The 24,807-nt window shown below is 54.2% G+C and overlaps 1 protein-coding gene across 2 annotated transcripts; it reads left to right on the top strand.

The window, feature by feature from the left end:
• The first annotated feature begins 9,876 nt into the window (after positions 1–9,876).
• POGK (pogo transposable element derived with KRAB domain) lies at positions 9,877–23,728 on the top strand. Of its 2 annotated transcripts, none has more exons than XM_008264143.5 (6): positions 9,877–10,248; positions 11,580–11,713; positions 16,060–16,186; positions 16,874–16,972; positions 18,073–19,558; positions 21,910–23,728. In XM_008264143.5, exons 2-5 carry the CDS (start codon positions 11,582–11,584, stop codon positions 19,539–19,541), a joined length of 1,827 nt encoding a protein of 608 aa, XP_008262365.1. In that variant the 5' UTR covers positions 9,877–10,248; positions 11,580–11,581; the 3' UTR covers positions 19,542–19,558; positions 21,910–23,728. The 2 variants fall into 2 exon arrangements, with proteins under 2 accessions (XP_008262365.1, XP_051714378.1); XM_051858418.3 differs by lacking the exon at positions 9,877–10,248 and adding an exon at positions 10,289–10,422.
• The last annotated feature ends 1,079 nt before the right edge of the window (positions 23,729–24,807 follow it).

Raw genomic sequence — 24,807 nt, 5'->3', positions numbered from 1 at the left:
GGGCTCAGCTATACCACTTCCAATCCAGCTTCCTGCTAATGTGCATCCTGGGAGGCAGCAGATGATGGCTCAAGTGGTTGGGTCCCTGCTACCCATGTGGGAGATCTGAATAGAGTTCCAGGCTCCTGCTTCAGCCTGGCCCAGCTCTCTTACTCTTTCTACTTCAAATAAAAATAAAATTAGTAAAAAGTAAAAATTGTTTAAAAAATAAAAATGCCTTGAGCATCCCCCCAAAATCTATGACATTTGCTCTTGACCAGTCTGCTTTGGACTTGATTGGATCACTTCTACCTCTTGGTAGCCATGGCTTTGATTGTGCTTTGTCTTCAGGATAGTACTGCTAAAGCCATATTTCATCTCCTGTTCCACTTATTTCAACAAATGTTTTAGGATTTTGATCCCACTTGTTTAAAATTTCCATCAAAAGCTCTGGACTTGTGTGCAATTGATCTAGGCACAAGGGTTTTGGCACCCATTGAACAGAAATGCTGTTGCACTTTGATTTTTCAGTCAGAATTGTGTGGGCTGAAGTAGCTGAGTTGTCTATGGTGTTGGCTATTGTTTCTGCTCTTAGTCATTGGGACTCTTCAATTAGGGTGAGAACAAGATTAATTTTTTTTCTTGGAAATTGATTTAGATGATCTGTCTCTGTGGGCTTCATCTTCAATATCATCACATCCCTTCTGAAAATGAGCTACCCGTTTGTAAACTGATGGTTTATTTGGGGCATTGTCCCCATAAGTTGTTATCAACTATTTCACCTTAAGTTTGATGCCTGTTCTTGCTTCTGTTTTAGTACAACACATGTTGCTCTGATAGGGGTGCTTTTCAAACCAGTGCCTCACCCTTATCAATGTCTCAAAATAGATCCCACTTAGAAGTGCATAACAAGTTAGAATGAGTTTATTTTTCTGCAAAAGGTTGAAACCCATGCATAGATTTTTTTCACAATATGTATTTCCATGAAAAGCACTCAGCAGTTACATGTGTGTGATAGAACTTTCATTCTTTCCATGAATAATTTTTTTTCTAACAAGTAAAGCAGTTTCTGGTCTGATATGTAAAAATCTTAAAATTGGGGGGCCAGCATCATGGCATAGTGGGTAAAGCCACCACCTGTGATGCCAGCATCCCATATGGGTGCTGGCTCAAGACCCAGCTGCTCCATTTCTAATCTAGTTCCTTGCTAATGTGCCTGGGAAAGCAGCAGAAGATGGCCTAAGTCTTTGGGCCCCTATACCCATATGGGAGCCCAGAAAAAGCTCCTGACTCCTAGCTTTGACCTGGCCCAGCCCCAACCATTACAACCATTTTTTTTTTAAGATTTATTTATTATATTTGAAAGGCAGAGTTAGAGAGAGGCAGAGGAAGAGAGAGAAAGAGGTCTTCCATCCACAATAGCCAGAGCTGGGCTGATCTGAAGCCAGGAGCCAGAAGTTCTTCCAAGTCTCCCACATGGGTGTAGGGCCTAAGGACTTGGGCCATCTTCCACTGAAAGCCATAGCAGAGAGCTATACCAGGAGTGGAGCAGCTGGGTGTCTAACCGGCACCCATATGGGATGCCAGTACTGCAGGCAGTGGCTTTACCTGTACCTGCTATGCCACAGTGCCAGCCCCCATTACAACCATTTGAGGAGTGAACATGTAGATGGAAGATTGATCGATCAATCGATCGATCTATCGATCTATCTCTTCCTCTCTCTGTGTAACTCTTTTTTTTTTTTTTTTTTTTTTTTTTTTTGACAGGCAGAGTGGACAGTGAGAGAGAGAGACAGAGAGACAAGTCTTCCTTTGTCGCTGGTTCACCCTCCAATGGCCGCCGCAGCCAGCGCGCTGTGGCCAGTGCACCGCACTGATCCGATGGCAGGAGCCAGGTACTTACCCTGGTCTCCCATGGGGTGCAGGGCCCAAGCACTTGGGCCATCTTCCACTGCACTCCCTGGCCACAGCAAAAAGCTGGCCTGGAAGAGGGGCAACCGGGACAGAATCCGGCACCCCGACCGGGACTAGAACCCGGTGTGCCGGCGCTGCAGGCAGAGGATTAGCCTAGTGAGCCGCGGTGCAGGCTATGTGTAACTCTTTAAATAAATAAATAAATCTTTTTAAAAAAATATTAGAATTGGAACTGAATAGTGACACCTCCTTGGAGATCCATAAGAAAACTGAGGCCATAGGGCAAGCAGCTGCCCTCTGAACTTGGAGAGATGATTAGAATACAGACAGGCGGAGCCCCTGGCTGGCACCAGCATGGCAGAAACACTTGCATGAGGCTCAGTGTGGACCAGCCTTTGAGTTAAACCCTGAAGGAGGAGGTAGTCTCAGAGAGCACCCATCTGTTTCTCAGAAGAAATTCTCCTTACGCTTCTGCAGACAGGAGGGGACAAGGAACCATTCTGAAGCAAACCCACAGATCCTATTCTTAACAAAACCCTGCCAAGGAAATGATTTTATCACAGTTGAAACAACTCAGGTCTATCAGCACCCAGCCAACCTGGGAGAAGGGGGGCACCCAACTCCAGCCCCTCTTCACGCCTCACTTAGAGGGAAGGAATGGGAAACTGAGCAGCACTTGTGACCGTCACAGCCCAGGGGCCCAGGCTCACTGAAGGACTGCATAGAGTTAGAGAACACGTCATCCTCCAAATCTTAACACCGTATTGATCAGGCCTCTGTCTAGGAAGAAGGGCTTTCAGTTGAAAGAACTATACGGGCTAGCACTGTGGCACAGTGAGCAAAACTACCACCTGCAATGCCAGCATCCCATATGGGCACTGGTTCGAGTCCCAGCTGTTCCATCTCCGATCCAGCTCTCTGCTACGGCCTGGGAAAGCAATAGAAGATGGCCCAAGTGCTTGGGCCCCTACACCCATATGAGAGACCTGGAAGAAGCTCCTGGCTCCAGATTTGGACAGCCTGGACTGTTTCAACCATTTGTGGAGTGAACCAGCAGATGGAAGACCTCTCTCTCTCTTTCTCTCTCCCTTTCAAATAAATAAATAAATCTTATAGGAAGGAAGGAAAGAAAGAAGGAAGAGGGGGGAGGGAATGAATCCGGACCATAGTTAAGAAAGAGTCTCTAGGGAAATCCAAAGACAACAGGTGAAACACAGAAACACTAGAGGAAATTCTAGCCTCTGATACCACAGTTACTGCAAACAGTAAACACAGCCTAACTGTCAGCACATATACAAAAACAAAAACAAAAACTTTCACACTGAAGGTCTACTCAGCTGAAGGTCTACCTTACAGATCATGTTTAGCTTTCAGCCAAAAATTTTAAGGCTAGCTAAAAAACAAAACAGATGGCTTGAATAGATTAAGCAAGCATCAGAACCAGACTCAGCTATGGCTGAGATTTGGGTACTATCAAACTTAGGACTTCAAATAGCTGTGATTAATACACCAAGAGCTATAATGGACAATGTGAACGTGTCAGAGCAGATGGGTAAAATTGGCACAACTATGGAAAATTTTTTAAAAAAGGGAAATTCTAGAAATGAAAAACACTATAACGGCAATGAAGAATGCTTTTTATAGGCTCATCAGATTAGACACAGGCAAGTAAAGAATCAGTGAGCTTGAGGTTATGTGGATAGAAACTTGCAAACTGGAGGAAAAAAACAGAAAATAAAGGCAAGAATTATGGGAAAATTTGCAAAAGGCATAACATTTACATAATGAAAAATACCAAAAGGAAGAGAGAAAATGGAAAAGAAACATTGGAAATAATAGTAACTGAGAATTTTCTAAAATTAATGATGGGCTGATAGAATGTCACAGATCTAGGAAACTCAGAGAGAATCCAGCAGGACCAGTAACAAAAATCCCACACCAGTCTGTGATGTTCATTTTCTGCGCCAGCTTCACAGGGTTAATGGAAGCCCAGATACCTGGCAAAACATTTCTGATCAAGGTTAGGAGGGTGCTTATAGCAGAGATCAGGATTGGAGCCCATGCTCACCCGCGTGGACGGCCATCATCCAGGCCACTGAGGGCCTGAAGAGAGCAGAAAGGCAGAGGAAGATTAAGCTCTCTCTTCTTGACCTGGGGACGTCAGTGCTCCTGGGTGTCAGGATTTACCCAAGTCCACGGGAATGCATGCACACACACACACACCCTGAACTACACCACCTGCTTCCCTTGTGTTTTCAGACAGCACACCAAGGGGCAGCCTACCCCCATTATGGTATGAACCAATTAATTTCCATAATAGATCTCTCCTCTTTATATAAATATAAATATATATATATGTATCTCCTTATAGTTCCTTCTCTCAGGACAGCACTGACTAACACAACATCCAAACTACAGAAAATCAGACAAAGAGAAAATATATTTTTTAAAGATTTATTTACTTGAAAGAGTTACACAGAGAGGAGAAGCAGAGAGAGAGAGAGGTCTTCCACCCGATGGTTCACTCCCCAATTGGCCGCAACAGCTGGAGCTGTGCCGATCCAAAACCAGGATCCAGGAGCTTCTTCTGGGTCTCCCATGTGGGTGCAAGGGCACAAGGACTTCTACTGCCTCCCCAGGCCACAGTAGAGAGCTGGATCGGAAGTGGAGCAGATGGGGCTCATCGGCGCCCATATGGGATGCCAGCACTTCAGGCCAGGGTGTTAACCCGCTGTGCCACAGCGTCAGCCTCAAGAAGATATATATATATCTCAAGAAGATATATATATTTATATATATATATATATTTGACAGGCAGAGTGGACAGTGAGAGAGAGAGACAGAGAGAAAGGTCTTCCCTTTTCCGTTGGTTCACCCTCCAATGGCCGCTGTGGCCGGTGCGCTGCGGCCAGCGCACCGCGCTGATCCGAAGGCAGGAGCCAGTTACTTATCCTGGTCTCCCATGGGGTGCAGGGTCCAAGTACTTGGGCCATCCTCCACTGCACTCCCGGACCACAGCAGAGAGCTGGCTTGGAAGGGGGGCAACCATGACAGAATCCGGCGCCCCGACCGGGACTAGAACCCCGTGTGCCAGCGCCGCAAGGCGGAGGATTAGCCTAGTGAGCCGCGGTGACGGCCCCAAGAAGGTATTTTAAAAGGTTGGGGGGTGAGGACATCTCACCCATAGTGGAATAAGGGTAAAAACTACACACCAGGGGCCGGTGTTGTAGCACAGTGAGTAAAGCTACTTCCTAAGAGGCTGGCATCCCACATGAGTGCTAGTTCATGTCCTGGCTGCTCCATTTCTGATCCAGTTCCCTGCTAATGGAAAAAGCAGAGAGTGACCCAAGTGCTTGGGCCCCTGTACCCCCATGGGAAATCTGGAAGAAGCTCCTGGCTCCTGGCTTCTGCCTGACCCAGCCTTGGCTGTTGCAGCCATCTGGGGAGTGAACCAGCAGATGGAAAATCTCACTCTCTCTCTCTCTCTGTCCCCTTCCTCTCATCTCTATAAATGACTTTCAAATAAATAAATCAATCCTTAAAAAATGAAAAACAAAATCAGAAATCTTTTTTTTTTTTTTTTTTTTTTTTTTTTTTTTTTTTTTTTTTTTGACAGGCAGAGTGGACAGTGAGAGAGACAGAGAGAGAAAGGTCTTCCTTTGCCGCTGGTTCACCCTCCAATGGCCGCCGCTGCAGCCGGCGCACCGCGCTGAACCTGGCAGGAGCCAGGAGCCAGGTGCTTTTCCTGGTCTCCCATGGGGTGCAGGGCCCAAGCACCTGGGCCATCCTCCACTGCACTCCCTGGCCATAGCAGAGAGCTGGCCTGGAAGAGGGGCAACCGGGACAGAATCCGGCGCCCCGACCGGGACTAGAACCCGGTGTGCCGGCGCCGCAAGGTGGAGGATTAGCCTATTGAGCCACGGCGCCGGCTCAACAAAATCAGAAATCTTGCAAGTAAGAAGACAATGGAGCAAAATGTTTAGTTTTCAAAGAAAAAAAGCATTCTGTGGCAAAGGCAAAATTCCAAGGAACCCTTCTCGGGTACGGAGTGACCACTGGAGGGCGCCCAGCGTGCACATCTTCCAGCCCCTTCCCATTCACCCCTGCCCACATAATTGATCTCACCCTGTGGACTATCAGCAGAGAAATGCATCCCGCCAAGAAAAGAGTGTGCCTCCTCCATTTCCTCTTCCCTCCTCACTCTGCTGGGTGAAGAAAATCACAAGGCACGAGGTTGTGGCAAATCCACGAGCATGAAGGAACGTGGGTTTCTACATCCCGGCCTGGAGGAGTCACGTGCAGACTGGGAACAGCCACTGCAGACTGCTGCATGAGCGGACAATAAATTCCTGTTCTGTCTGAGCCTTTATGCATGCAGGGTGTGTTTGCCACGTTAGCTAGCACAAGACTACCATGCTAGCTAGCACGAGGCTACCACTCAGCGCTCAACAGGCTGAGGTGTTCTGGCCACACCTCTTCTCTCCAGGAGCCTCTAAGCCCTCCCAAGAACTGTGCAGAGCAGGGTCATCCAGGTCTCCCAGGCATATCTTGCTCTCCCTCTGAAGTGCCAAAGCCCTAAAGAGGGCAGTCAGCAGTGACACTGCTCCCCCTGTTGGGTCTCCTCTCCTCCCCCACCCTCACCTAGGATCTCCTTGCCTACCATGAAATGGACAATTCTGCTTTCTCCTGTCCCAGAACACCCTCCCCGCCAGGGGCCAGTGTTAGGAGCCCTACATCCCAGGTGCATCTTGTCTCTATCTCAATGAGCTGCATAAAGCCACAAAAACGCTGCATGACAAGGCACCACAGAACTCAGCAGCTTAGAACAAGGATCTCTTCTCAGTGCTATTGGACTTCACGTTGGTCAGGTTGGCTCTACGAACTATCTCATTCTCTCTTTCATCTTTCAAAAACTTTTTTTGAGGAGCTGGCGTTGTGGCGTAGTGGATAAAGCTGCTGCCTGCAGTGCCAGCATCCCATATGGGCGCCGGTTTGAGTCCCGGCTGCTCCACTTCCAATCCAGCTCTCTGCTATGGCCTGGGAAAGCAGTAGAAGATGGCCCAAGTCCTTGGGCCCCTGCACCCAAGGGGGAGACCTGGAAGAAGCTCCTGGCTCCTGGCTTCAGATCGGCACAGCTCTGGCTGTTACAGCCAGTTGGGGAGTGAACCAGCAGATGGACAACCTCTCTCTCTCTCTCTCTCTCTCTCTCTCTCTGCCTCTCCTCCTCTCTCTCTCTCTCTCTCTGTAACTCTTTCAAATAAATAAATCTTTAAAAAAAAAAAAAACTTTTTTGAGAAACTATCTCATTCTGATGCCCAGAGTTGAGGTAGAGTGATTGTCTATGCATCTTCACCCTAGCAAAGGCCAGAAGCTCCCGAATCAACAGAGCAGAGCAAAGGCTTCCATGATGTCCAGTTCAACTCTTTTACAGACTAGGAAACCCAAGCAGAGAGAAGTGCTGACGACGCACAAAGACCACTCAGGAGGTTCTTGTGCATACAGTAAGTCTTGTTTAGCAATGATAACATCTGTCAAAAAACCTATGTCCCTTGATGGTAACTGGGCTCAGACTCAAGAATTCAAGTGGGGCTGGCGCCTCTGCTCACTTGGCTAATCCTGCACCTGCGGCACCGGCACACCGGGTTCTAGTCCCAGTTGGGGCTCCAGATTCTGTCCCGGTTGCTCCTCTTCCAGTCCAGCTTTTTGCTGTGGCCAGGGAAGGCAGTGGAGGATGGCCCAAGTACTTGGGCCCTGCACCCCATGGGAGACCAGGAGGAAGCACCTGGTCCTAGAGGCCATTTGGGGGGTGAACCAACAGAAGGAAGACCTTTTTCTCTGTCTCTCTCTCGCTCGCTGTCTAACTCTGCTTGTCAAAAAAAAAAAAAAGAAAGAAAGAAAGAGAAAAGAAGAGAAGAGAAGAGAAGAGAAGAGAAAAGAAAAGAAAAGAAAAGAAAAGAAAAGAAAAGAAAAGAAAAGAAAAGAAAAGAAAAGAAAAGAAAAGAAAAGAAAAGAAAAGAATTCAAGTGGGTCACTACTGGGTTAGCCTCTTCCCTGGGACAAGCACAGTAGGGTTTCGGAGACTAAACCCTAACAGATGGCTTCCTAGTTATCTCCTAACCTGTATTCATTTCCTGTAAGCAGCTGAGATTCCTCAAAGGCCCCGTGCCCTTTCCCAACGCCCTTCTCACTTTCCCATTGGAACCTGCCATTTCCCCACAAACGTGAGGATGGGAATGCCACCAATTTAAGCTGTCACTCCTGCTCTCAAAATACTACCTCTGCACACTTAAATAACTGCTCGTTGCAACAGACAAAAACTCTGCCCACCTCCCACACCCCATGCTGTATCTGAAGGATTTTTCTCTATCGATTAGATCTTCTCTGGTCTTCCGCTGTCATTATCACACTTCAGAGATGTGTTTGTCATTACACCTTATGCATGAAGAGCGCAGTCCCATAGCGGCCTCTCCCACCCGAGGGGGGACAGAATACACACAGAAACAAAAAGAGCTCTTTCCCAGCAGGAACTCGGGTCAATCGGAAACCTTCTACAGGTTCTGTGACTGAACCTTAGTCAGACTACAGAGCCCTCTTCCCAGGTGAGGGCCTCTCCTGGGTCCCCTGCCCCACCCCTACCCCCTACCGGCCTGGCGCAGTCCTGGCAAAAATCTTGCTAAGTCGGTTTAGAGAGAAGCCCTCACCCTAGATATCTGATCAGCTATCTCCTCCATCACCCTTGACATTGACATCTGATCACCGCGGCCTGCCTGCAGCAAGAATCCTGTTCAGTCGGTTCAGCAAGGCTCCTTCTCTTAGTAATTTTCCACGCTCTGAGCCCCTCATTCCACAACTTGGCTGTAACTCCCCCAGCCATTTGCGTATTTTGTGTCTCTCTCCCACTGGGGGCTTAAAAAAAAAAAAAGTCCTTTTGACTGGTTTAATTACCATCAATAGTCTTTTTTTTTTTTCTTTTTTGATAGGCAGAGTGGACAGTGAGAGAGAGAGACAGAGAGAAAGGTCTTCCTTTGCCGTTGGTTCACCCTCCAATGGCCACTGCGGCCAGCACGATGCGGCCAGCGCACCGCACCGATCCGAAGCCAGGAGCCAGGTACTTCCTCCTGGTCTCCCATGGGGTGCAGGGCCCAAGCACTTGGGCCATCCTCCACTGCCTTCCCGGGCCACAGCTGAGAGCTGGCCTGGAAGGGGGCAACCGGGACAGAATCCGGCGCCCCGACCGGGACTAGAACCCGGTGTGCCGGCGCCGCAGGCGGAGGATGAGCCTAGTGAGCCGCGGTGCCAGACTATCAATAGTCTTTTTTTTTTTTTTTTTTTTTTTTTTTTTGACAGGCAGAGTGGACAGTGAGAGAGAGAGACAGAGAGAGAAAGGTCTTCCTTTTTGCCGTTGGTTCACCCTCCAATGGCCGCCGCTGCAGCCGGCGCACCGCGCTGATCCTGGCAGGAGCCAGGAGCCAGGTGCTTTTTCCTGGTCTCCCATGGGGTGCAGGGCCCAAGCACCTGGGCCATCCTCCACTGCACTCCCTGGCCATAGCAGAGAGCTGGCCTGGAAGAGGGGCAACCGGGACAGAATCCGGCGCCCCAACCGGGACTAGAACCCGGTGTGCCGGCGCCGCAAGGTGGAGGATTAGCCTATTGAGCCACGGCGCCGGCTTATCAATAGTCTTTTAACAAAAGTTCAACATAAACCGAAGCCCAGAATCTTCTTCGGGGATCCTTGGGTTACTTTTGTCGCACTGCCCGCCGAGCTGTCAGCCAGCAACTCCTTCGAACGTTTCGGCGACGTTGCTTCGACACGCCGGTTTGGAGCACGGAACGCGTGCTTGGGCAGTCCCGGCGTTCCTTCTCCGGACAGAACAAACCTCGGACACCTTGCGGGTCTGGCCTGCCCGCGGGAGGCACGGCCCGCCTCTGGGCGTGCAATTTCCAGCCCACGCATGCAAACCGCCGGCGGACGCCAGGGTCACCGACCGTGCGCTCCCACGCTACTCTGGCCGCGAAGACAACTCCGCGCTTGCCGGGCCGCGCTCGGGCGCGTTCACGGCGGCCCGCGCCGCGCCGGGGGGAGAGGCCAGGGGGCACGGCCACCGCGGCCGGCGGAAGCGGCGCCACCGCCGAGGCCTGCTGACATCAGCCGCGCTCCTCCCCTCGCCTCCCAACACCCTCAGCTCCCGGCCGGGCCCTCCCTCGTCCCCACCACGTGTCCTGCCCGCTCCCTCCTGCGGGGCCGCGCGCACGGGGAAGCCGGAGAGGCGGAAAGGATGGCGCTGTGACAGCCGGGCCGCAGCCCTCGCGTCCCCTCCGGCGGCCCGGCCCGCGCCCCGGCCGCTCGGCCCCGCGGTGAGTGCACGCGGGCGGCGCGGTGGGGCGGGGCGGCCCCTCCCCCGGGCCCCGGGCGGCTGGGCCGCGGCGGGGGCGGGGGCGCCGAGGCTGCAGCTGCCGCCGCCGCCGCCGCCGCCTTTGTTGCGGTCCCGCCGGGGCAGGCGGGCGGCGCCGGCTCTTGCCGCCCGGCAGGTGCGCTGGGGCCGGGAAGGGGCCTGGCGGGGAGGCGGGCCGGACGGCGGGGGCCGGCGGGAGCGCTCCCGGCGCGGGGCCGCGGAGAAAGGGAAATGGGACAAGATGGCTGGAGAAATCCGAGCGCGCCCGGGGGCGCGGCGGCGGCGGGCGGGGCGCGGTGGGCGGGCGGCGGCGGCCGCTGTGGGCACCTTCTTCTCCCGGGGCAGCAGCCCCTCCCACCTCCTGCCCCCGAGCCGCTGGCGGGGGCTGCGGTCAAGTTCGGGCCCCCAGTGCTGGGGCCCTGCCGCCTGTCCCATCGCCCCGGACCCGTCCCTGTCGCGTGCGCCTGTGTCTCTTGGATGTCTCCAAGACACCCACTTTGCACTTCGTGGGGGCCATTTCTTTGGAATTTCGGGGGGTGCAGCCCACGAGAGGCAATCTCACCAGGGGCACCCGGGTGTCGCCGGCGCTCCGAGGGCACAGGCGCGCGGCCCTTTGTACTGGCCGGCCTAGGTCGGCCGATTCTGCAACCCAAGTCGCTTGCGGGTCTGGGTGGGCGCCCCACAACTGTGTGCACTTTCTTGAGTATGCAGCGTGCCTAGGACTGCCTCCCGGGTTTGGAAAGCCCTTTGAAAGGCAGCAGGGTTCTGTTTTCTGAAAGGCTCGTGGATAGGACCTTGCTCTTTGGAAAATCCAGGTGAGGGGTATCCTAGGGCCAACCAATCTCCCCAGGCTGATGGTACCAACCCAAAGGAGTAAGTGCCCCTGTTGTTTTCAGACACCTGCTTTGACAGGAAGTCCACACCCCTCTCCTGCCCATGGTTCTGGGCTGAGAAAGACATGCCTTTCCCTGCACCCTTGGAAACCTCTTCCTTGGAAGTTTTACACACTGGCCTTGGTTCTGCTCTTCAGTTCTCTGGTCTCCACCATCCGGCCTGGGCTTTCTTCCCCAGACAGCTCTTGTGATATTTGGAGGTAGTCAGATGGGTCATCTACCTCCCGTTCCTCTTATCATAATGAAATGTGTCACCCCAGCCCTCCTCACTTGCCTGGCTGCATCCTGGTTGCAGTAGTACTGAGGTTGGAAGGGGCTGGTACGTAGCCGAGCCCTCCTGGGCCCCGGTCCCGTGAGGGGGAGAGAGAGTTCACACCCACAACCCGTTTTATGTCTGCAGAGATGGAGTCCACGGCCTTCCCTTTCCATGTAACCCTGAAGGAAGAGCAAGAGGAAGAAGAGATTGAGAGCCGGCAGCTGGAGGATCACCCCACAGATATGCAGAAAGTCCGAATCTGCTCGGAGGGCGGATGGGTAAGTAGAAGGTGTGGAGTCCACGTCCCGCCTTGAGAAGCAGGCCTGGGAGCTGGGCTCGCTTTCAGTCTCCTGCTTAGGGCATGGAGAAGCCTGCCTGCACCTGTTGCTGGAAGTGTGGACCTTGTGCCTCCACCCATTTCCCCCTGCACCTGCTGCATGCCAGGCACACTGCAGGCACCAAATTCACGCATGCTGACTTACTGGCTGGTTCAAGGGGATCATTTTAAGGAAGACCTGGCTCACCGGGGTGACATGAGGTCCTGTGTAAGTACCTCTTACAGTAGCTCCCCCGGGAGAGCTGCAGGTCCAGCAGGCCTGGGTTGAAATGGTCAGCAGCAAGGAGGACAGACGCGGTTTAGCATTTGCAAGTGGAATGGTGTGCTGATGGCAGAGTGAACTTAGGCAAAAGTCAGTGCAACAGAGAGTTAGTGTATACTTGGTTATTCACAGTAGTTCCTGAACTTCCTGGTGACTGCCATGACTTGTAAACATTGTAAGTAAGCAACAAATTAACATTCCTTCCTCTGCTTAGTTTTCCATTGTGTGTCTGCGGAGTCTCCCTTTTTTCCAACCAGAGGTCCCTAATGGTACAGCCATGGCATTCCCCAGTTGTCCAGTCTTTCTCCTGTAAGGGAACTGGGGTGCCTAAAGGTTTGCTTTGTGCCCCGGCTCCCTGAGCTTTGCCTTTCGAAGCAGTGTAGATCCAGTCCAGTCCAGCCATGTCTGTCTGGTCCGTGTTCTTTGCTCACCCTGATCTCCTCCCCAGCATTTAGTCCCATGCAGTCCAGTGTAAGGCTTCAAAGCGCTGAGGTTCGGGTGGCCAGCCCAGAACATCCACAGGGAGTGGTGAGCCGTGGGGCACAGGTGCAGTAGGAGTGGATCTGTGAGTGTGCTGGGGCGATGAGAGAGAGCCAGGGGAAGGCTATGCTTGTGCTGGGAAAGAAGGAAGCAAGCAGAGGAGCTGGGGGAGGGAAGCTGGTGGCGTGGTGGCGCTGGGGCTTGGGCACTGGTGGCCTCCAGGCGTCCCGCCCCCATCCCTGGTTAGTGAGCACAGTGCTGGGTTTGAAGACAGGAGCCCTCCTCTTGTGAAGTTTCCCATCTTGTGAGCATGCCGCGGTAGGGCCAGCTCCTGACGATGCTAGGGATGCGCCAGCAACCGAGACGCCAGAGGCTTCACTCAGGCTGGGGAACTCGGACCAGGCCTGGTCTTGGGCCACTTCCCCTACCCTGCCCCTTTGGCAGAGTTTGTAGGCACTTTTGGTTCTCCCAACTGGAGGCGGGGATTGGAGGGGAGATCCTGCCGGCATTGGATGTGTATGGGCCAGGGGCACCACTGAGTAACTGCAGTGCCAGTACACAGGGCTGCTGTCCACCACACATGCCACAAAGAGCCGTCTGGCCCAGAATGTCCACAATGCTGAACTCGGCAGCACTCAGTTAGGGAAAGGGAGGAATTGAGTCTGTCTTTTAAATAGATGTTCTGGCTGCAGAGAATGATGTTAGAGTGGTCGACACAAGCTGTTCCACCATCCTAAGCACTGTAGTATATATTAGGATAACATTCTGCAGACTTGGAATAGAATTATAATTTCAAATAGGAAAAAGGAAAAAAAATGCTTTGCACTTTGACATGAGCCAGCTCAGCCAGGGGAAGGCAGGAGGTTTGCACTGCGGGCAGGTGGACAGCGCATGCAGAGGCCCCAGAGAGCCCAGCGAATATGGAGAGTTAGAACTTCTGCAGCTGGGCCCTGAAGTGCAGGGTGGAGAGTGGGAGGAGAGCACCGGGAGAAGTAGGCCAGCCAGGGACCAGGGCCAGCCAGGAGAGCGTGGTAGGCTGCGCCAGAAGTGTAAGTGCTCCGCTTGTTGGCACTGAGAAGTCCTTAGCCTGTCTTTCCATGCCACCTTGCTGAGGCCGCCATGGACTGCTGAGACAGCACAGGCTATGGAATCAGATTTTCTAGCTCTGTGACCATGCACGAGTTACTGACCCACTGTTTCCCTCCCATCACCGTGGGTAGAAATCCCCAGATCCCTGGCTTACTTAAAGTATTCAGTGAGATAATGTAATTACACCAGGGAGAGTGCCTGGCCCACAGCAGGTGCTCCTCAGTGCAGGCCTGCAGGCTCACTGCCTCAGAGCCGTGGCCTGGGGCTCCCCGCCCTGGGGGGGAGGGGGCTTCTGTGTGTGAACACTTCACACCAGGTTCCCCTGGAGCTCAGCGCTGGAATGCCAGCCTAGCAGACACAGCAAGGCAGTGCACACAAGCCTTATCAGATGAATCCTTGATCTCCTGGGAGGGTGGGGGCAGAGGGCAGGCCGGGAGGGCCCCTGACTGCCAGGTCAGCAGTGTGCCTGGAGGTTGGATGCAGACTGTCTGGCTTCTCGGTTTGGCCCAGGGCTGGACGTGTTTACCTTCTGCTGTGTTTGGCCAGATAAAAGGCTGCTTTGGGGCCAGGGGCCTGGCTGGAGGGTTACTGCACGAGGAGGAGAGCTGGGAAGCAGCTGACCGCTCCTCTCCTGGAGCAGAGTGTGGGTGTGGGAATTACCCACCTGCCCGCCGCCCTCTGGGCACAGCTTCAGGCCTAAGAACAGGGCTGCCCGTCCTGTGTCGCGTGTTACCGAGGAAAGGAAAGGGGGCTATAAATAGGTATGGCCTAGATCTGGGACTTGGCAGGGGAGAGAAAAGGCCCAGGCGGGTTCTTGGAAGCCTCTAGGAGGTGTGAAGGGAGTGGGTGGCAGATCCCCAGGCTGGCTGGCCGTGCAGGTGGAGGGGGAAGTTGGGAAAGCCTCGCCACCACTCCTGTTGACCGCCTGGTGTTTCATACTGCGGGGCTCTCCAGGCCGGCTCCCAGGAGGAGGCGGCTCGGTTCAGTGACAGGTAAAATTGAGTGCTGCCTTGAAACTCTCCTGAGCGGAACCAGAGAAGGAAAATCCAGAGATGATTTGCCTAGACTGTTTACCCAGAAAGCCATTTATTTGTAAGTGCCGACTGGCTACAGGCAGTAGCCCAGGCACAGGGAAGGCATGTGGAGTAAGCACAGGTCGTGCTCGGGGCAAGCGGATACGGCAGCAGCAGGAGCACACAGGTAAACCAGCAGAACTCTGAGTGTCCCAGGTGCAGCTGCAGCCCCGAGCCAGGTGTGCCGGCCGCCCAGGGCTGCTCATAGCCTGCAGTGAGTGGGCTTCCTACAGAGCAGGGCATCTGGGTGGCTGTCCACCAAGTCCAGGGAGACCGTGGGCAGAGATGTGGGGGTATCAGGGAGTGGTTAGTGCAAGGAGGAGCGGGCAGCTGAGTGTGGCTGGAGCATGAAGGGGCCGGCTAAGGGCAGTGGAGATTCAGTCCCCGGGGGTGGCAGCTTTGCTCTGTGTAGCTGGAGCCTGGACAGGTCCAGATCTCCACCTGCCATTGGCTGTGTAACGCTAGCCAGCAAATGAGGCTTATGTGAGCCCATCTCCTTGATTCAGTGGGGTTTTCTCTGCCTCTCCACAGGCAGCAGGAGGGCAGTCAGGGACACGGGTCCAAGGGCTTTCCTTGGAAGTGCCTCCCGCGTGCAGAGTGTCCTGAGAGGGAAGGCCAGCATGACTGCCCGACAGACGGCCGACACCCGAGGACGTCAGTATTCTTAGCTGAGGCCAGGCCGAGACAGGGCCTTGCAGAACAGCCTGGAAGGCCGAGAGTCCACAGTGACCAAAGTGTCCCAGGGAGTTCTCACCACCGACTGCAGTGGGATTCCAAGAATGGGTTTTAATGACGGGAAGAAAAAACGCATTCCGTGGGAAGCACAGTCATTTAGAAAACAAAGAGGGGTTGGTTTGGGTGGCTTGGCTGCCTTCAGCTCCTGCCCCACTGGCCGCTGCAGGGCCAGGGAAGGGGCAGCAGGGGATGCGAGCAGGCCCCTCCTGTCTGGGCAGCTTTGGGTCCCCAGTCCAACACCAGGTAGGATGAGTTGCCCTGGGACCCAGTGCGGCCTCCGGGGAGCAGTAATCCTGTTTGGATTTACAGCACACCCCACCCCTGGGCTGGAGGTCCTTCCGGGCCGGCATGTTGGTGGGACACTTTCCTCTGGGTGGGGATGGCTTCTGTCACTGGTGTCAGAGGTGAACCGTGAGCAGCTGTCACTGCAGAAAGTGAGGATGCGGTAGGTGTTCTGTGTCTGCCAGCCTGGTGGTGGGCATTTGGGCGCTTTGTGTGAACAGCGCCAGCGGCAGGGGCACATCGTGTCACCAGTAGCCTGTGAACAGCTGCCTGCCGCCATCCCCACCCCGACCCGGGTCCCAGCTGTGGTGGTCCCTGCCTGCGTGTGCCTGCTGGTTGCTGAGACGGGCCCGTTTGCTGTTCCAGGTCCCAGCCCTGTTTGATGAGGTGGCCATATACTTTTCTGACGAGGAGTGGGACGTTCTGACCGAGCCACAAAAGGCCCTGTACCGGGAAGTCATGAGGATGAACTATGAGACTGTGCTGTCGCTGGGTAAAGCTTTGTGTTCGTCTCCTGCAAGCCCTGAGCCGAGGGAGGGTCATGTCCGTGCATCCAGCGTTCCTGTCTCCCGGACTGGGCCTCCGTCCTCTGCGTGCTGGTGCCCATGTAGTTTCCTGTTTTGATTAGGGCAGGATGTAAATATTGTGTCCTCCCACACTGCCACCATGCCACCTCCCAGACCCACCCGCCTTCAACACAGACATTCACATAACTCGGGAAGCCTCCCCTTGAGCCCAGGCCTGGGCTGCCATCCTCTTTGGGGGGAGAAGGCAGGCCACACATTATCATGGCCCAGAGCGTCGGGGCATAATACCTGCCCCACCACCAAAGAACACTCGCTCCCCTGCCAGCGCTGATGCCGCCTGTCTTATCACAGTGTGGCCACTTGGAGGGACTTCCCGATTTGCTCATACGGGGACCAAAACGTTCACTGGATCAGCGGCTGCATCCCTCCGACGTGCCTGCTAAGTGCAGGCTAGCATCTACCCTCCCTGTCGGAGAACACAGACCCTCCCCTGGACGGACCTGTTATCTGGAAACATCCCCGGGCTTGCTGCCCCCTGCCTTTCACAAGGTGGAGGGCCATGGGCCAGAATTGGTGCATGTGTGTTACTAAGTACTTACGCTGGAGCTGCGGGACAGTAACACACAGCTGTTGTCGGTTTTGTCTCTGGACAGAATTCCCATTCCCTAAGCCAGACATGATCGCACGGTTGGAAAGGGAGGAGGAGTCTCAGACTTCGGATGAGTGGCCGCTCCAAGGAGGAACCTTTGCAGGTACCGCAAGTCCACGCATTCCGCACCCATCCAGGCGGGAGCACCAAGAAGCTGGCTCGTCGGTTTCTCTGTGCATTGTGTAGGGCAGTGAAGAGTGGGGTTGGGGGCTGACAGCTCTCCCTCTTTCCAGGGCTAGCTGTGTGGCCTCAGGCAGCATCGTTGACCTCTCTGAGCGCGCGTGTGCGACCTGGTATGCAGAGGAAGCAGAGTGGGCTCGTGCAGCCCCTGGTCCAGTTACATCCTGGCCACTAAAGGAGCATGCCCTGTGCCTACACAAACCAGGGAACGCTGGGAGGACGCGTGCTCCCAAAGTTATTTACCCTGGCTTCTGCCCATGGCACACTGGGTAGAAAAAGCAGTGAACACTGCAGTACACTTCTAGGCAAAAATGTCCGCTTACCAAGAAAACAGGAGAGGAGCAGTTGATTAAATGCAGCGAAACTCCCAGGTCACAACAGTTTCATTTGCCTTTTTCTCTACGGGTAAGAGTTTAAAAGGCCGTAGGTCACTGATCCTAAGACTTGCTTCCCCACCACCACATTGAACAACTCCGAAATCGAAACGCCTCTTAAAATTGCTACCGTGCCCTCATTCACCAAGCGGCACTCCTGCCTTTCTGAGTGGCATGCCATGGCGCATGGTGAGCTGGTGGCGGCTTAGTTTGAGATAGATAGGGTCATTTGCCCGAGCTGTATTCCGCTTCCGTGACTGCCTTCTAAATAGAGGCATCCGGTGAAACCCGGTGTGCGAGGACCACTTATGTGCCTTAAAAACTGCACTTGGCTGTGTGTCCTGTTTGCAGCAGGTTCTCTTGTTTGAGGACTGGGATCCAGCCGTGATGCACACAGAGCCCTGTAAGGTCGCACTGGCCCCCGGCCTCTCAGGGCCAGTGCTCAGTACCCGGCTCTGTCAGCCGCTAGCCTGCGTGGCCTCCCTCCCCTCACCACGGAGGTCTGTGTGTGAAAGCACTGGGAGACTCTCGGGAAAGGCCTCAGACGGCGCCACCTCTGTTTGGGTGAACCTCAGATGCAGCGTCCTGAGCCGGCTGGCCCGGGGCAGCCTCACCGTGCTCACCGGCCTTGTTTTGTGTCCCTCCGCAGAGAACGAAGACTCTGACGTTAAGCCTCCGGATTGGGCGGGCCCCACGAATTCTACCCCCCAGCTTCCCCAGCCCCAGCCCCTGGATGGCCTGGGCCTCCGGCTGCCTCGGGACCTGGCAGAGCTGCCGGAGTGGAGCGAGGGCTACCCCTTCTACGTGGCCATGGGCTTCCCGGGCTACGACCTCTCGGCCGACGACATAGCCGGGAAGTTTGGCCGCGGCGTGCGGCGCAGCTACGACGCGGGCTTCAAGTTGATGGTGGTGGAGTACGCCGAGAGCACCAACAACTGCCAGGCCGCCAAGCAGTTCGGGGTGCTGGAAAAGAACGTGCGGGACTGGCGCAAGGTGAAGCCGCAGCTACAGAACGCCCACGCCATGCGGCGCGCCTTCCGGGGCCCCAAGAACGGCAGGTTTGCCCTGGTGGACCAGCGCGTGGCCGAGTATGTGCGGTACATGCAGGCCAAAGGGGACCCCATCACCAGGGAGGCGATGCAGCTGAAAGCGCTGGAGATCGCCCAGGAGATGAACATTCCCGAGAAGGGCTTCAAGGCGAGCTTGGGCTGGTGTCGCCGGATGATGCGGAGGTACGACCTGTCGCTGAGGCACAAGGTGCCCGTGCCCCAGCACCTGCCCGAGGACCTGACCGAGAAGCTGGTCACCTACCAGCGCAGCGTGCTGGCCCTGCGCAGGACGCATGACTACGAGGTGGCCCAGATGGGCAACGCCGACGAGACGCCCATCTGCCTAGAGGTGCCGTCGCGGGTGACCGTGGACAACCAGGGCGAGAAGCCCGTGCTGGTGAAGACGCCGGGGCGGGAGAAGCTCAAGATCACGGCGATGCTCGGGGTGCTGGCCGACGGCAGGAAGCTGCCCCCCTACATCATCCTCAGGGGCACCTACATCCCCCCCGGCAAGTTCCCCAGCGGCATGGAGATCCGCTGCCACCGCTACGGGTGGATGACCGAGGACTTGATGCAGGACTGGCTGGACGTGGTGTGGAGGCGGCGGACGGGCGCCGGCGCGCCCAAGCAGCGCGGCATGCTCATCCTGAACGGCTTCCGGGGCCACGCCACCGACTCGGTGAAGAGCTCCATGGAGAGCCTGAACACGGACATGGTCATCATCCCCGGCGGGCTGACCTCGCAGCTGCAGGTGCTGGACGTGGTGGTCTACAAGCCACTCAACGACAGCGTGCGGGCCCAGTACTCCAACTGGCTGCTGGCCGGGAACCTGGCCCTCAGCCCCACCGGCAACGCCAAGAAGCCGCCCCTGGGCCTCTTCCTCGAGTGGGTCATGGTGGCCTGGAACAGCATCTCGAGCGAAGCCATCGTCCAGGGCTTCAAGAAGTGCCACATCTCCAGCAACCTGGAGGAGGAAGACGACGTGCTGTGGGAAATTGAGAGTGAGCCGCCCGGTGGCGGCGAAGCGCCCAGAGAGTGTGACCCAGAACACGTGACCGTGGGCCACTGAAGGGAGAAGCAGCTCAGGTAATTGGTGAGGGGTACGCACCCAGCACCTACGCTGATGCGTGTGCGTGCGCCGCTGGTCCCTGTTCTGCAATGCCCGCAAGTGCAGATGACAGGCCACCGGCACTGCCTGACGGACACCGTTGACGTCCTGGCATGCGCCCTGTGTATCTGGCCTCATGGTTCTCTGTGGCCTGGACCAGGAGCACTTGCACAATAGGTATAGTGAACAAAGAGTGAGTGGCCAGAACCCTTCATCTGCGGGCTGCCCTGGGCTTGAAGGAGCCTAAGTCTGACATTGCTCAGGTCACACGGAGCGTGATGTGAAAAGCCAGCTCTGCCTTTTCCTTTCTGCTCCGTGCTGGTCACTCAGGGCTGCTGTGTGCCACGTGTACCTGCTGCACTGGGGGCAGGTGTGCCCTCTCTCTGGCCTGAAGGACAGTGACACGGAGCAGTACTAGTGCCTCTGGTCTCAGTCCAGGTGGTCCACACTGCGTCCACCAGGGAAATAATACAGCGTTTGCTTGCCTCTCCCTGGGGATCTGAGAGGTGGTTTGTTTGTTTCAACAAAACATCTTGGTCTCTCAAAACTTCCTCCACATGCAGTGGGCAGTTATAGTCACTTGTAGTCAGCAGATGTCTCAAGGGAGGTTTTTTTTTTTTTTTTTAAGAAACAGATTTATTTGAAAAAGAGAGCAAGACAGAGTTCTGTACACAGGTTTACTCCCTAAATGGCTGCAATGGCTAGAGCTGGGCCAATCCGACACCAGGAGCCAGAAGTTTCATCCGGGTCTCCCACGTGGGTGGCAGGGGCCCAAGCACTTCCAGTGCTTTCCCAGGCACGTTAGCAGAGAGCTGGATCAGAAGTGCAGCAGTTGGGACTCGAACCAGTGCCCATATGGGATGCCAGCACTACAGGTGGTGGCGGCTTTACCCTCTACACCACAGTGCTGGCCCCTGAAGGAAGATATTTTTAAATTGAATCTTTGCACCAAGAAAGGCAGATGTAGGACTACAGTGAGTAAAGTGTGAGGGCTTGGGATGACAGGCCTGGGATTTTCATGGCCAAGTACAGAAGAGGAGCAGCTTTGAAGGGGAGATGGAGAGGGCAGAAGTGGGGGGCACTGTGGTACAGTGGGTTAAGCTGCCACTGCGACACCTGCATCTCAGCCTGGAGTGCCCGTTTCAACTCCTGGCTCCTTCACCAATCCAGCTTCCTGCTAATGAGCACCCTGCAAGGAGGGACCGTGTACTTGGGTCCCTGCTACCCATGGGAGACTTAGACGGAATTCTGGACTCCTGTTGTGGGCATTTGGGAAATAAACCATAATCAGTCACTTTCTCCCTGCCCCGGCCCCTGCCACAGCTCTGCCTTTCAAGTAGATGAAAATAGAAACGTCTTTTTTGAAAAAGGAAACAGGGAATGGGGGCCTAATAGAGACAGCAGAAGTGTAGTCGGCCCCCAGTGTCCCTTGCACGGCACAGCCCTCGAAAGAGCAGCGGAGTGGCCACACACAGGGGAGGAACACTTGGGGGCTTCACAAAGCTTATGGGGGAACACAGTCTTCTCATTCCATGTCTGTGACCTTGGAGCCCCTTGACAGAAGGAGCAGCCGAACACCTCCGGTCGCCGGCTCCTGCCCCTGACAACTACTTTGTTCCTGCAGTTTTGCATGGAGGAGGAGCCCCTCTCTTTTACAGAGGACGCCGACACATACAGTGAGGCGTTTCCACCTCTGAGCTCGTGTTTTCTCCAAGAGACACGCTCACAGCAGCCAGCCTTCACCCCACTTCCCACCGTGCTTGCATAAACGCGTCTGCGTGTTGAAGTGACTCGGGTCTCCCTCCTTGCCCCAAATCGAGCTGTGCTTGTCACTTGGTTCTGAGATCCCTGCGGTTACACCGGAGCGAGCAGCGGCTCAGCCCCAGAAATTGCTTTCTGTTCTGGTGTTCCTCTCAGAAACTCACGAATTTGGCCCCGCTTTTGTGCTGCCTCTGTTGGAGAGCGAGCGCTGAGTCAGAGTGGATTTGTATTCTCCCCTCTCCTTGTTAGATAAACATTCTTGTGCATTTTAAATTTTCTATGCCATTTTTACTACGCCAGGAATTCAATTTAAAAAAAAAAAACTTCCAGAAGAGGAAAAGGAGAAAAGCTACGCCACACTCCACACTGGAGCTGTGAACGTAGGCACTCGGGTCTGCTCAGTCACGGGCCTTTGTTCTCCTGGGCACCCACCATGGACAGGCGTTTAGGAGAAGACCCACAGGCCTCTGTCCCGTTAGGAAATCTGATACATGACTGTCTGTTACAAGCTACAAGGTGTCCACAAATCCAAGGGTTAATTCACACCTACATGCTCTCTGTTTTCCAGCCAATGGAACTGTGATTGGAACAGCTGAGGAGGCCGATCCTCAAGATTATTCCCGAAGGTGTGGGCGTCCCGAGAACGGCAGGACAAGGCAGCGGGGCTCGAAGAGCCAGGGCGGACGGCAGCAGCCTGTGCGTTCCCTGCGGGGACACAGCCCGACCCCGCCCCGCATCCCAAGGTGAGGACCCGTCCTTGCAGCGGAGAACCAATTAGCGAAGAAGCTGCTTCTGCCTGGCGTCTGGTGGTGGAGATGAGTCCTGTGCCCATCAGAAGAGACGTGTAAATACGAGTGAGCAAAGGTGTTTTCCCAGCGAAGAGACCCTTGCTTCCTGCCCTGGCGTGGGCGCGAGTCTAGTGCTAGAGCACCTCAACGACTGTTTCACTCTGCCTTTGAAAACCCTTCCCCAAGTAGAGCCTGTGCCCCACACGGGTCAATCCGCACGGGTCGCAGCGTGTCCCTGCAGTGCACCTGCCACATGCCCGCTTCCCCTCGGGGAAAAGATGAGACGCTAAGGCATCCTGGCATGGTGCCGGCAGGTGGCTTCGTGGACACACTAGGTGGGCTGGAAGGTCGAGGCTGAGACAAGCCACGCCGTTTTATTTATCTTCCCAATCCATTTGGCAGCTAGACTTTTGTAGGGTCTCGTTTAATGGCCCTACCTATTTTTTCCCCCCGTCAGTATATTTAATGATAGGGTGGCACTTGTAACGCAGCTTTTGTTTCTCAGGCTGCCTGCGGAAGTCGTCACTGTAAATCCCCTGCTGTCTACTATGGTACATGGCCCACTGAGACTCAACTGACACGCGCTTTAGGGCTAGCTTTAATATTTTTTATCACACTGGTGGTGGGAGGGCTTGGGCTGATAGATAGCCATAGCTGTTTTGAGATTTCTAATCTCCTGCCCAGCGGGAGACAGGAAGTGGTGGAATTTCGCTCAGTTTTCACACCACAGTCATTTGCATCCCCGTGTAAGTTGAGTGTCACAAACACATTCCTTCAAGGCTCTACGTGCTACAAAATACAACAGAACCTCGCAGACAAAGCCATTGCTGGAAATGTCACTGCAGTGTCAAATCGATGTAGCAAGCTACCATAACCACTTTTCCTTCCGGTAGACAGCTTAACTGTGTATTATACTGCTCTTGGCATCTTGAAATACCTATTTCTACTCAGGTACTAATTTTCCTGTTCACCTTTCTTTTTAAACCCAATTTCCCCCCCTCGGGGTGGGGGGGGACACTTAACTTCCAGTATCTGAATAACTTTAAGTATCTGAATTGTTTCCCTCCTTGTCCTGGCCTGTCCTGTGTCCTTGGTCATTCCAAATGGCATCTAAACCCAGCTACTTTCCACTCCACAAGTTTCCATTCCATGTAATTCTTAATTTTTCCTCCACTGTCCTAGTTCCTAACCCTTCCTTTATATCATACCGCAACACTTTGGGAGCTTAACACATTTTGTAGGACCTAACTTTGGTTCCTTGCATTGGAGCCATAGTTAGCATCCTGCGAGGAGTAGAGAATGGGCTCAACTCCCATTTCATCCCACCAGCGGCTCCTTGTCGCCTGAGAGATGATGCCTTACAGGCTGCACAGCACTGGAACTTCCCTAGAGTAATGGCTCTCCTGTCAGGGTCTTTCTGGGCTCACTCTTCCACTGACTTAATGATGTTTGCCTGACAGAGCCCCAGTACAGCTATTTTGCAGAAAGCTGTTACCCTAGAATTAATATAGCACATCCAGAGACCTAGTCGTACTCCCTGGTAGTTAGGAACTGACTCTCCCCCTCCCCCCACAACAATAAACTTTGATAATAAAGACAGTAGGGTATGTTGGTTTTATTTATTGACCTGTGGGCCTTGTGAAGTTACATTACCCAACAAGTACACCCTTGAATCATCAGTCGTGTTCATGGGATGCAGTGACATGGGTGTCTTTAAACACAACGGGAAGAAAAATTAGGTGATTTAAACTGGTTTTGGAAGTAGGGGGAAGTGTGGCATACGGGACTCTTTTCCTCAGTCATGTTCAGGGTGGCCTCAGAGGGGGCATTCCCAAAAACACACAAAGGAGACCCACACAGGGGCAGGAATGTGAGTGAAAACGTGCTAACAGACTGATGGACAGAAGAGAACGCAGGGTCCTGGAAAGACTGATGAACAGGGGGCTTTTACTGTGTTCAGCAGAAGCAGTCCCGACAGCTGACCACGCCCACAGAACAAGGAAGTGGCAGTACCCAGGAATAACCACATAGTTTTCCTTTGCAATCCACTGGCATGAAACACTGACCCAATCTGTCGTCTGCACCCTTCAAGGCTGAGCTCTGAGACTGAGCATACATATCCTGACCTGTCCTCCCAGAAGGCACTTTGACATGAGTCCAAGATGGGACACAGACATTGATGGTCAAAGCAGGGTCATCATTCAGAAGATGATTTGTGAAATTTGGGAGCTCACGGTCACTTCAAGCGACAGGGACAGGGAAAGGTGTTTCAGGAACTTTGTGTCTGGCTGCTCACAGCAGCAGGTGACAGACAAGGGTGTGTGCTCATCAGCAGGCCTCTGCCCTGTCTGGTAACGTAAGGCTCAGTGAAGACACCCATCACTCAAAGGCCAGAGCACTACTGAGCTTCCTACAGGAAGAACAAGCTCTATGCCAAGTGTGAAATTACCTGGCTTCTCACTTGTTTCTTTTTCCCCTTCCCTGGAATGGGCACTTTTCTAAATGCTGCTTGATAACGAACACTCATGATTTCTTAACCCGAGTATAGAAAAGACTGCACACAGGACCCCAGAGCTGGCACTGGTGTTCTTAGAGGGAGCCGGCCTGCGTGGAACAGAGAGCTCCAAACCTCTGTACCTTCCTGCTCTGCCCTCAGCTTCAGCTCCCAACTTTGAAAA

This window comes from Oryctolagus cuniculus, chromosome 7 (assembly GCF_051225735.1).
Source record: "Oryctolagus cuniculus isolate XC-2025 breed Fujian yellow rabbit chromosome 7, ASM5122573v1, whole genome shotgun sequence".
NCBI lineage: Eukaryota > Metazoa > Chordata > Mammalia > Lagomorpha > Leporidae > Oryctolagus > Oryctolagus cuniculus.
This window is presented reverse-complemented; position numbering and strand designations above follow the sequence as displayed.

Excerpts from the sequence above, each read along its gene's own strand:
- POGK (XM_008264143.5), top strand. The coding sequence starts at position 11,582 with ATGGAGTCCACGGCCTTCCCTTTCCATGTAACCCTGAAGGAAGAGCAA. Across the intron at positions 11,714-16,059 it reads TCTGCTCGGAGGGCGGATGG|GTCCCAGCCCTGTTTGATGA; the intron begins GTAAGTAGAAGG and ends TTGCTGTTCCAG. Across the intron at positions 16,187-16,873 it reads TGAGACTGTGCTGTCGCTGG|AATTCCCATTCCCTAAGCCA; the intron begins GTAAAGCTTTGT and ends GTCTCTGGACAG.